Below are 13408 nucleotides of genomic sequence, written 5' to 3' on the forward strand. Positions count from 1 at the left end.
TTGCCTGTTCTTAGTTTAATATTTATGGTTTGATCAAGGGACAAACCAGTCCATTGCCTCACCCATCATATGCATTATTTCCCTGAATACAGATGAAAACATTTTAAAAATAAACGTGGAACCCACCAAGCAGAATGGATAGCATAATGATATTATGATATGGGCTAGCTGATATAATCAGTGTACTGAATCTTTTCAGTTTTACTGAATAAATTTCCAAGAGCCTATGATTTTTCCTGGGCTCTTTAAAAGGTAAGAAGATTTACTCTGGAGGAAAACTAATCCAAAGACTGGTAGACAATTTTTTGTTGTTACATGAAAAATCAATTGAAATTCTAATGTTAAGGTACTATCTCCAAACTACATAATTCAAAGAAACTGGCCTAAAAACAATCTGGAGTAGCTGATAAAATATGCATCCTATTGGAGTACCTACCACACATAAGAATGATTAATTTGCAATGATAGCCGGTGACCCTTCTTCTCGGAGTAATTTGAACCCATCTGTGGTCCTTAAATTTCTTTAAATTAGATTCTTGCCATGCAAGTTTTCTTTAGATGTATTTGATTTTAATGATTCACTTTCAAGATAACATCTACAGTCCCTCCATCTTAACAAAGCAATTTTAGCAACACATCTGAAGTTACTCTCAGATATCCTGTCATCTCAAATGACAACTGATTTTTCTATTGAGGTTCATATTTGTCATTCAATTTATCACATTCACTTCCTTTATTTTCCCCAGATAATATATTTCAGAATATCGCATTTGTTTCTTTAACACATTTGTTAAATAATAAATTTTGGTAGTTTTCAGTTGTATCACTGAAATAAATAGACTAAAGTGTGATGAATCTGGATTTTAATCAATGAACAAGTAGTCAAACACTGCATTTAACCCCGATGCAATTAATCAAAGCAGAGCAAGGCTATAAGTGGAGTATTAAGACGGCAATTTTCCACTAAAAAACATAGGAAGCAATTCGGCAATAAGCAGTTGAAGCGTCATGGTGATATATTTTGAAGGATACCATGTAAGCTCATTTCAAGCCATTAACTTACCCAAGACTGTAAGCTCTGCAGAAGCACTGATATTCTCATTTTTATATGTGACAACGCAGGTGTACGTTCCACTGTCATCATCTGTCACATTGGAGATAAGCAAGTTGCTTCCACCCAATAGTGAATACTTTTTGGACCTGTAATACATAATGAAATTAGAGCCTAAACTAACATACCCATCTATCAACAAGGTACTCAAAGGTTTAAATGAACTCCATGAAAATTCAAATTATAAAGAAAAGAAATTCTGTATCATAGAGGCTTGATGGTATGGCAGTTATTAGTGAGAAATTCGTTCAAGGTAAACCACTCCCATTGGAAGGCTGTGTGCAGTGACTGAAGAACTGAAGTAGATTAAACTTGGCGCTAATGTTAGTGCTGCGAAGAATGTATAGATAATCTGGGCCAGTTCTTTCATTTTGAATTTGAAAGCTGCAAGGTCCAGAGAAGTTGTTCCCCACAGCGTAAGTCAATGTCCTGTGGCCTGCATCCTACTTAGTAACCTTTGTACAAGGCCCTTTCACACTGCGCCAGCAATGCCCGGCTATGTTCAGGGAACACATCGTAACACTCCGCAGATGGGAAGGGTTTTCGTATGCTTTGATATTCTCAGAAGTATTGTGATACCATACCATTTATTAAATACTAGAGGCCCGGTGCATGAATCCATGCATGGGTGGGGTCCGGGCCAGCCCACCCTGATTGGGGTGGGGGTGCCAATCGGGGGCGAGGCTGGCTGGTGGGAGGGGCTGTGAGTGGTTGGCCCGCCAGCCCCACCCCCTGGATGTACTCCTGGTCAAACTCCTGGTTGAGGGGACAATTTGCATATTAGCCTTCTATTATATAAGATTTAAGGTAAATGACATTTACAGATTAACTTATTATCTCTGCACCTATCTCACCATACAAAATAAATGTGTTGAAAAGGAGCATGCCAAACCTCAAAATCATTGAAATTAATTTCTTAAGTGAAACCCATTCAATCAAAATGTTTCAGACTAAGTGTTCCATTCTATTTAAGAGCTTACTTTCTAACTATGCCTTAATATTAATGTCCAGTGATTCAGAGCTGGTCAAGTCCTTTTCCTGCCTTACCTGAAATATTTGCTGTAGAGAAGATAGTGAGAGATATCATTGGAGCTAACAAAAGTTACACAGACCTACTATATTTGAATGCTATATCTTGAATTCAAGAAATGTCGGTTTCTTAAGAAATATTTCACTCTCTATATGCTTCTTTATGATGAGATCCTTCTGAGTATCTTTGCTGAAGACTCTTTGGGAAGAATTGTCTCAAGGACAATCTGGCTTTTAAAAATTTCCTTTTAGAATTGATCTCATGAATTTTGACCATTCCTTGCCCTTTACTTAGGTGGGTAAATGTCTTTCATATACTGTATGTCAAGGAACGTGGAAAAATATTCAATTATTATCAAAGACCCTAATATTTGTAGGTATCTCTATCAACCTAGAGAAAGATAAACCGTAGCGTATACTTCCAGAAGTCCTAAAGTTACAATACCTGAGTTGGACGACTTCCTCTCCTCGTAACCAGGTGAAGCTCGGGGGAGGATAGCCGGACACACAGCACTCCAGGACAGCATCCTTTCCTTCGATGGCTACCACATTGGAGGGTCTTTGCAGGAAATACAGCTGCCTATGCAATCCTGGGTCTGTGAGGGGGGAAACACATGGTCACATTTAAAAAAACACACATATTTTTATTTACTTCAGAAAGAAAGGGAGAGTGAGAGAGAGAGATAGAAACATCAATGATGAGAGAGAGTCATTGATTGGCTGCTTCCTTCACGCCCCACACTGGGATCAAGTCCTCAACCAGGGCATGTGTCCTGGAATCAAACCATGACCTTCTGGTTCATAGGTTGAAGCTTGCCGGCTGGGCCACAGGATCATATATTTTATGAAAAACAAAAAGGTAAATAATGTAGCTCGATCATTTTTGTTCCTAGCAAGACACTGTGATGGAAATGAAGGACCAAACAATGGACAGGTACCAATAAAACTTATTAAATGAATTCCTAAAAGAGTTTTTCTGTCCTTAGTTTCTAGAATTATGATATTAAAATACTGTTAGCTGTTGATGACCTCATGATATAAGGCAAAGGGAAAATCGTGAGACTACAAGTCACTCCTCTGGGCCACAGGCCTTGTTGCTTTGTCATTATTAGAGAATAAGACAATATTATCAGTGACTGTTCTAAAGGTCATGGCTCCAAACTTTCCATAGATGCAGTTTGCCTGCCTCTAATATGTCTTCCATTTCCTTCTGCTTTGTTTATTGCTTCTGTGGATTGGGAAATAAGATAAGCAAACAAGTTAGAATTATATTAAATAACACACAAGTGCAGCAGATTAGAATATAGAAGGTATGAGAAAATATCTGCTGTCTTCTCAAAGCAAGTTACACTAAAGTTTGTTTTTCATAATAATACTAGAGGCCTGGTGCACAAATTCGTGCATGGGTGGGCTCCCTCGGCCTGGCTGGAAATAGGGGACAATCAGGGGGGCCGGCTGGCTGGGGGAGAGGGACTGCAGGAGGTTGGCTGGCCACCAGGGGGAGGGACTGCAGGAGGTTGGCCAGCTATGGGAGGTTGGCTGTGGGAGCACACTGACAACCGGAGGAGGGGGGCAGCTCCTGTGTTGAGCATCTGCCCCCTGGTGGTCAGTGCACATCATAGCAACCAGTCGACCAGTTGTTTGGTCACTTAGGCTTTTATATATATAGATGTTCGGCTCTTTCTAAGCCTTGTGTTTATTTTTAATTTTTAACAACTTTACAGAGACTGAGACTCTGAATAAATAAAGTTCTTTGGCTTCACCCAATGCATCTTCTACTACATAAGCTCTTTATAAATCTTGGGTATTCACTCCTTATTAGATGTATCATTGGTAAATATGGTCTCCCATTCAGTGGGTTGTCTTTTTATTCAGTTGATGGTTTCCTTGGCTGTACAAAAACTTTTTAGTTTGATGGAGTCCCATTTATTTATTTTTTCTTTTGTTTCCCTTGTCCAAAGAGGTATATCAGAAAAAATATTGCTACTAGAAATGTCTGTACTGCCTATGTTTTTTTTTAGGATTTTATGGTTTCATGTCTAACATTTAAGCCTTTAATACATTTTGTGTTTATTCTTGTATGTGGTATCAGAAGAAAATGTTACCTTTTGGCAGAGAAATTTGGTTTCACTTCTCCAAAGATATTTCTCTAATACAATAAATTATGATATTATGGATGTTTTCAGAAAAAAAACGAATAGAAATGTTTTCAATAGGAAACAGTTCATATGATTCACAACTTGGCGATAGATAAACTGTAATCACAAATTGTTTGAGTCCTCCATTCCAGAGTCAAAGGTCTATCTCCTTATGATTTAGACCTGGCCTGGCCCTCAATCTTGCTTTGACCAATAGATGGTGGTGGGAATTACACTTGATTTCTGGAGCCAAGTCCTCAAGAGGCCTGAAAGTTTCTTTCTTTCTTTCTAACTTGCTAAATGGAATATTTGGCCCCATTTAGCTTACTCTGTTATCTGAGTTAGAGAGGACTAATCTGCAATCAGTAGGAAACTTAATAATGATGTGAAAATAGATCTCAAACTGTTTGATCTCAGGAACCATGTGTACTCTTAAAATTGATAGAGGACCCCACAGCATTTGTTTATGCAGGTTATACCTACACATATTTGCCATATTAAAAATGAAAAATGAGATACTTTTAAATATTTATTTATTAAATATTTAGTTACCCCTTGCCAAAAATAAGATTTAAAAAAAAAAACACCCTTGCTCTGGCCAGGTGGCTCAGTTGGTTGGAGCATCATCCTGTACACCAAAAAGGTTGCAGGTTTGATTCCTGGTGGGGAGCAGAAACCTGAAGATAACAGATCAATGTTTCCTTCTCTCATTGATATTTCTCTTTCTCTCTCTCCCTTCCTCTCTTTCTAAAATCAATAATAATTTTTTTAAAAAATCCTCTATTTTCCAAAACAAAAAATATTAGTGAGAAGAGTGGTAGTACTTTATACAGGTTGGCACAAAAGTGGGTTCACAGCTGGCGTACACAAAATACAGAGTTTATCTTTACATTATCTATTAACTAGAAGCTTGTTGCACAAAATTTGTGCAAGGGACTTGGCCCCTGCCGCCACAGTGGCTGCCTCTGCCTTAGCTGCTGCCACTGCCTTGGCTTCGTCCAGAGGTCATTCAGAAGGACATCCAGTCTAACTAGCATATTATGCTTTTATTATTATACTAGAGACCCGGTGCACGAAATTCGTGCATGGGGGTGTGTGTCCCTCAACCCAGCCTGCACCCTCTCCAATCTGGGACCTCTCAAGGGATGTCTGACTGACCATTTAGGCCCGATCCTATGGGGATTGGGCCTAAACAGGCAGTCGGACATCCCTCTCACAATCCAGGACTGCTGGCTCCCAATTGCTCGCCTGCCTGCCTTCCTGATTGCCCCTAACCACTTCTGCCTGCCAGCCTGATCACCCCTAACCACTCCCCTGTCAGCCTGATTGATTCCTAACTGCTCCTCTGCAAGCCCAATTGCCCCTAACGGCCCTCCCCTGCTGGCCTAGTCCCCCCTAACTGCCCTCCCCTGCCAGCCTGGTCACCCCTAACTACCCTCCCCTGCCAGCCTGGTCCCCCCCAACTGCGCTCCCCTGCCAACCTGATCACCCCTAACTGTCCTCCCTTGCCAGCCTCATCTCCCCTAATGGTCTGGTCCCACCCACCCAACTGCCCTCCTCTGCAGGCCTGGGTCCACCCAAACTGCCCTCTCCTGCAGGCCTGGGTCCCCCCAACTGCCTTCCCCTGCAAGCCTGGTCCCCCCCAACTGCTCTCCCATGCAGGCCTGGGTCTGTCCCAACTGCCCTTCCCAGCAGGAACGGACGCCCCCAACTTCCCTCCTCTGCCAGCCTGGTCACCCCTAACTGCCCTCCCTTGCAGGCTTGATTGCCCCCAACTGCCCTCCCTTGCAGGCCTAGTCCCCCCCAGCTGCTCTCCCATGCAGGCCTGAGTCTCCCCCAACTGTCCTTCCCTGCAGGCCTGGTTGCCCCCAACTTCCCTCCCCTGCAGGCCTGGTCACCCCCAACTTCCCTCTCCTGCAGGCCTGGTCCCCACCAACTGCCCTCCCCTGTAGACCTGGTCCCCCCCAACTGCTCTCCCCTGCAGGCCTGGGTCCCCCATAACTGCCCCCTCCCCCGCTGTCCTGATCACCCACAACTGACCCCCACTGATGGGCCTGCTTACGCCCAACTGGCCCACCTGTTGGTCTGCTTACCCTCAATAGCACCTGCCACCCCATCCTGGCCTGATCACCCCTCTGTGACCCAAGGTCCCAGCCCCTCCTTTTTTTCTTTTTCTTTTTTTTTTTTTTTTTCCAGCGCCTCCTTGAGTGGAGGCTAGGGCCGGCTGGAAGCAAGTATCTAGTTAGGATTTATTTATCTTCTATAATTGAAACTTTGTAGCCTTGAGCAGAGGCCAGGGCTGGCCAGGGTGGGAAGCCTGGCTTCCTCCATCACTGGGGGCAACCCAAGCCTCCTGCTTAGCTCCAGCTCCGTGGCCACCACCATTTTTGTTGGGATTTATTTATCTTCTATAATTGAAACTTTGTAGCCTTGAGCAGAGGCCAGGGCCGGCCAGGGCGGGAAGCTTGGCTTTCTCCATTGCCAGGGAAACCCGTCTCCTGCTTGCTCTGTGGCCGCAGCCATCTTGGTTGGGTTATTTTGCATATTTGCTCCTGATTGGCTGGTGGGCGTGGCTTGTGGAAATAGAGGTATGGTCAGTTTGCATGTTTCTCTTTTATTAGTGTAGATATTATTGTATTATTTTCCACATGAACAACTATAAACCTACTTTTGCCCCACCCTGCACTTTTGAAAATATTTAAATGAGTGGTTTAATAGGAAATAACTAGATGATTGTGTTACTTCCTGCACTTTGCCCTGATATGTTGATTTGGTTGAATTACACGAAAATAACAGATATGCAGTTGGAAAAGAGAAGTACATTTTAAGAGTGTTTTCAGATAATGGTAGATTTTATCCTTTAACTCTAAACCAAAACTCAATACCTAATTTCTTGAAAGTTTGTTTTTATGAGGAATCTGGCACCATATCAATAACCATTTTATGCTATACTATATAAAAACCCATTGGTCTCTCTTGCATTTAGAAAACATCTTTTACCCATGCGTGATTTTGGCACATCAATCAATAGTAATTTGGAATGGTACACTGAGTTAGATCTTCCAAATGTTGAAACATTTCATCATACACTACCACAAACCCTCATCTGCTATCATCACCACCAATCCCATCCAAAAGGCCTGGAAATGTTGCGAAGCTGTCAAGTTCCCAGTAGTGGACACAAGTTTTCCAAATTTCTAATTTAGCCTAAAAGCTTGAATTCATCCTTGGCAGCTAATATTATTTCCCTTGAACTGACTGGCCCACTTCATTCATTTCTGAGAAAATGTCTAACTAGTACCCTAGTCTGCATAGCTACCGTTTTTCTGTTGATTGTCCTCTCAAGTAAAAATGGTGTCCTTGGGGGAACAAGGCAGCTAATTCAGCTTGAAACTCAAATGTCCACAGAAGTGTTTATCCCTCAAAAACCATTGTATCTTCATATCCTTCATGTTTTGATAGCATACTATTAGAAAGATGTGTTTTTAAGGATTGAGATATTAATATAATTAATAATTTTTACTGCTTCATCAAAGACATTCTTAAGTCAACATAGCAAAAAAAAAAATACACAAAATATTATCTTGAAAATAAGTTTCTCCTCACAGATCTGAAATCTTCTCAAGAAATGCTGCAGGACCACACTCTGAGACCTGATGTAGACACAGTCTCAACAAATTAGCTCTCCTTCTGAGACACTCACGAAGCCCATTTCCTTTCAATGTGGGGATAGTTTTACATGTTTCAAGTAGAAATTGATAAACTAAATTTACTTCATCCTCCTCCACTTCTTCCTCTTTCTCCTTCTCATCAAAATCATCAACATCATTATTTTGCATCTAGGCCGTGCAAAGTATTTCCAATCCCTGTCTTTGAGCAATAGATTATTAAAAGTTAAGAAACATCTTAGGTCGTTATTACCCGACACATTTACCCACGCTTCACATACTCAGAAATAAAAATTCACTGTCTTCAGGGCCCGTGTGCTAAAGAGGCACTAGGAAGGCACACCATGAAAGCAGAGAGAGCATTTTCTGTTTAAAGGCATTTTTATCCCTGAAAACTAGTTTCCATTGGACATTACACAGGCCAAGTTCATTGAGTCTGTGAGGCTATAGTTGGCTCCTTGCTTTCACAGGGTTTCCCAAATGCCTTGGGGCCACATATTTTTGTCTTCCCTCATAGGAAGAGAACAGGATGACTGTATAAATTATCCAAGCTGGGGTATGTTTTAGAGTGAAAGGTAACTATAATATTCTAAGACATTAGGTGTGGAATGCATGCACACTCTGTGATGACAATGACTTTCTTTTAAGGGGGTCGTGTCCTTAAATCAACGTGACTAAACTTACATGGCTGAGTCTAAAGAATAACTGAGGCAGAGAGAAATGTAATTATGGACTATTGGAATCTGTGTCAGCAAGAACATAATACAGGTTTTCACAGCTTAGTAATTATCTTCCTTAAAATAACCAGTACTTGCTTTTGATTTATATGCTTTCCTAATGCAAACCCTTTTTATTTTCTGATTGGAAATGAAAGGATACTGCCCACCACCTTGGGGTATTCTCTTTGATTTCTTCGCAGGCATAAGACTTACAAATTAATTTAACTTTGCAGACCTAGTCTCCTGGATTTCGAGCTAACTTACTGCTTGCTCACCTGCTGGCTCCTTAGCAGCCCATCTAGTTTTGTTTTAGGAAATTCAACAGGTGCCATGTGTCTTCACACACAAGTAGGTACCATGTAGCATACCCCACCTGAGGTGTTGGCTTTTTTACAAATTGAAGGCAAGACCCTCCAACAGCCAAAAGGTTATGACTCGTGTTACTGTGATCCTCCCTGTACTGCAGTGTTCTGGGACTGTGCTCTGTGCTCCGAGTGACACATTGCATGAAATGCCTTCTAATTCTGTTTAGAGTGTCCTTCATTAAAACCAGCATGATCACTAGAATCTAAATTTATTTAACACCAAACAGCAACCTCCGGGAGGCCAAAAGCCAAGGAGCTCTGAACAGAGCGGGAAAAGGGAGCTATTTCTCAGGCGCTGTTATTCATCATCTATGATTCTATTACTTTCCTTCCTCATTTACACCAATTCAGAACTAAATATGACATTCCTTCTCTGTAAATACTCCTACATCTGTTCATATTTCCTCTTTCTTTCTCCAGGAGCGCGCATGCGCGCGTGCGCACACACACACACACACACACACACACACACACACACACACACAAACACACACATTGCTAATTGTAGTTACAGTTTGGAGGAAGAAAGAAGAGCATCTATTCTTATCACTGGCATATGGCCAAATCCCTTCTGTCTCACAGGCACATTTTGAGTCTATCAGTAGAAGGCCTGAAGGAAGTGATTTTTTCATTTATAGATTTTTGTTTCTAAATTTTACAGCTGACAGTCGAATCCCAGAAAACAAATGTTGCTATTGTGATGTGTCAAAATTAATTTAGAAAACCCAGAAATCTTCATAATTTATACAAATGTGTAAAATGACATTTAAAACTTTCCAGAAAAGCAGTAGAGTTTTTATTCTAACTCCCTTTTTTATATAAAGAATCAATAAAGGTATGCCTGTATATCATGACACAGTGTTTTGTTTTTTATGTTTCAGGAATAAATTGATGTAAAAGAAGACCAGGGGAGGAAGGTGCACAGGCTCTCTCATTCATCTCGGTGACCTCTGCATTCACTGGGTATAGGTTTGGCTTCTACATGCCTTCAGAGAAAGCCTCTGTGTAAGTCAGGGCAGACTGCCTGACCCTTTCGTCACCCACTCCGGTGGCTAAGTATCACATGCCTAGGAAATGCATAACTGACCATATGCCAACTTCCAGAGATTCCTGGGAAAGACAAGCTCTCTCCTTTCTAAGAAATCTTCATTCCTACAGGTGGAGGACAATTTCAGGTATATTGTTTGCGTTTGTCACCTTCAGGGAATGGGAGTCAAGAGAAGATAGTATAATCAATATCTAACATCAGTCAAGCAGGATGAAATAGAAAATCTAATGAGGTGGTGAGGGAGAGATCACTAGGGACATTAGAATTATAGACATGCAAGAAAAATATACTAGATCCCCCAGAATTTCAAGTACTTTCAACTTGGAATCCTGAACATTGTTGATGTCCCCCAAAATAGCACTGGAAAGTCTATTTGAAGACATATTTTTTTTAAATCAAAAACTAAACAGAAATTATCTATTTATCCAAGTAAGGCCAACTTATGTTTATTAACAGATTGTTTCATCAATGTCATGGGAAACACTGGTTATCTCATGCCGTTTAAAAGAACTGATCTGCAGTAACGGATTCTCACATGGTATTGGCTGCCATGCTGTGTGCCAGGCCCTGGTTACCAAAGGGCAAGCTAAGTTATCATCTGGGAGGAGTAAGGACACACCGTCACATGGAACTTGGTCAGCTTACATGTGGTCAATTGTATGCAATAAAAGCTACCCTGTCTTCTCTGGGTGTGCTTTTGTGACAACATAAATCAAGTTAAAACTATTGTTTTAAAATTAATCTAAATGTCGTACCATCTCATATTTGATGATACTGTGTTTTGATCTTTAGTTGTTATGTGTCAGCATGACCTTCTGGTTTTCAGTAACTAGAGTTTGCCTGGCAAACTTGAACTCTTAAACATTGGGATCACGAAGACAGATTTGGGGATGATTGTGGAATGAAAGAATAAATGAGATCCTTGGTAGTGAGGCTGGTTAACAGATAAAGAAACTAACAGTTTTAGAGGATTAGATGAGTTGGCAATGGCTAATAAAGTTCAAATACCAGAAGTCTTATTTATCTTCTTACACCTATTTTTAAGCCAGACCTCTAGTGGTATTTTATATAGCAAAATAAATTATATTGTTTGAAAGTGAGGATGGAAATCATGTAACAGTGAGTTACTAGAGAGGAAGTAGTTTCAGGAGACTCTGACTTCTAGTAGATGTAAAAAAGAAATGCATAAATTAGAACTATCGATAAATAGCATAAGTAAATACCAGTAGATAAGTGAATACTTAGAGATCTAGAATCAAAATCAGGTAAGTCATTATCAGAGAAATAATCTTAACAGGAGAATCAAATTCTTTAAGACTGGAATTTCTAAAATGCCAAAGTAATTACAATAGCTACCGAGGACTTAATTCCAGGCATTGTACTTGGCCTATTAAATTAAGACCGCATAACCACCCTATAAAATGTGTATTATTATTCTCTATATTTTACAAGATAAAGAGTTAGATTAAATTACTTGGCCTAAATTTCATTAGTAGCAAGTTTTAAAACTAATATTTGTACTGAGTCTGGTGTGAGACTCCATGATTTTAACAACCTATAATAATAGTTCAAATTGGGAATTTTAAATATTCATTAATTGATCAAGATTAACTTAATATGAACTGATTTCATGAATTGTAACAGTCTAACTGCTGAAGCCTTCATGCTATCTGGAGTAAATCTGATATAACATAAAGGAAACATGGACTTCACAAAACCATCCTATCAAACTTAGATCTATGAAAGGCTGAAATACCTAGTTTATAGCATGATATAATGGTTTTCTTGCCCAACCAGCATGGCTCAGTGGTTGAGTGTCAACCTAGGAACCAGCAGGTCACAGTTCCATTCCTGATCAGGACACATGCCCAGGTTGCAGGCTCGATCCTCAGTGTGAGGTGTTCAGGAGGCAGCCGATCAATGATTCTCTAACATCACTGATGTTTCTATTTTCCTCTCTCCCTTCTTTCCTCTCTAAAATCAATAAAAATGTATTAAAATAAACTAGACTACAAAAAGAAAGCAGACAATGGGAAAATCCTTCAGCGCAGTAAAAACATTAAGTGTGGTATATAAAACAAGATAATATGTTAATCTTATTTGCTCTTCATTTTGTTGTTTGTGCTTATCCGTATGCATGTTTATGGTATCCATTGCTCAACAACCTTTAAGAATTTGCAACCATTAATAAAATGAACAGAATGAAATCTAGTTGATTGGGATGGGATTCAAGACTTTTCATAATGTAGGTTCCACCTTTCATTCTAGACTTATCATCTGCTGCCATCTTTCCGTAAATGTTTCTCCCCTGATGATCTAGAAAAGTAAACATCTCTATAAAGACTTTCCAAATTTTCCACCTCGAATTTACTTATTCCTTGTCTGTACTGATTTGGAACTAAATATGTTTTCCTGAATTTACCCTCTCCTGCTTTATATACTCATATAGCTATACTAATTAACTAGCTGGCATGATGGTAAATTTAAAAACAAAGTATGTGTCATTTTTGTTATCCCCTCAGATCATTATTCTGTAGAAATTGTAAAAACAAATGGTAACAAAATAGATTTAATTTTGCAGTGTAAGCAATATTTAGTCAAACCAAAAATGTTAATCCAACCCATTGAATTAGTAGTAATTCTTAGTGATGACAAAAATAATGAAACTATTTTTAAGCTAAAAACCATAGTTTTTCTATTTAAATAATATGATTTTGGGAATGTTTTTTGTTAAAACTTATTTCAATAAAAATAAATATTGTGGAGAAAAATTATTTGAAATATACTTTAGCCCAATTTACTCCATCAAAGCCAATGACTCTAATTATACAGATATTTAGTTCATGGCTACCCAGGGCCCAGGGTCATCTAATAGTTGTTAAGTGGATGAATAATATATCAAATTACAAATTGTTCAATTCAATTAGGCCATTATGAAAACTGGAATATGAGTATGGGCCAGTTATTTTTCTCAACCTCGTGTCCAAAGCAGATTTATATTTCCGCAATCCAATGTACTACTTGGCACTCAGGAGTGATGAGAGCTGAGTGAAGTGGACTTGACAGTCTCAATGGCCACTTCAGCTCCTCATACAGTCTCCACCACATACAATAAGATATTTTAAAACATTTCAGCTCTTAGTGTATTGTTATCAATATTTCAAAAAAGTTCTTCATGCTTTAATACTAACTTACTGTGCTAAAAATGTACAATTCCTCAGAAACAAAAGTCTAACTTATATCTTAAAACATTAATCAAAAAATTGAGTTCGTTACTAATTTTCCTACCTTTGAATGAAACAATTATTCATTAAATCTGGAAAATATTAA

The 13408-nt window shown here is 39.5% G+C and overlaps 1 protein-coding gene across 4 annotated transcripts in view; it reads right to left on the reverse strand.

Moving 5' to 3' along the window:
* The window catches only part of DCC (DCC netrin 1 receptor), a 983595-nt gene that overhangs the window by 483550 nt on the left and 486637 nt on the right, over window positions 1-13408 (reverse strand). For all 4 annotated transcript variants that reach the window (XM_080683404.1, XM_080683403.1, XM_080683405.1 and 1 more), the window contains exons 4-5: window positions 2586-2736; window positions 1064-1200 (exon numbers count right to left, since the gene is read on the reverse strand). In XM_080683404.1, the coding sequence (XP_080539530.1) occupies window positions 1064-1200; window positions 2586-2736 (288 nt within the window). The remainder of the gene's footprint in view (window positions 1-1063; window positions 1201-2585; window positions 2737-13408) is intronic.

The sequence above is a fragment of the Plecotus auritus genome (genome assembly GCF_963455305.1).
Source record: "Plecotus auritus genome assembly, chromosome: 8".
Taxonomy (NCBI): domain Eukaryota; kingdom Metazoa; phylum Chordata; class Mammalia; order Chiroptera; family Vespertilionidae; genus Plecotus; species Plecotus auritus.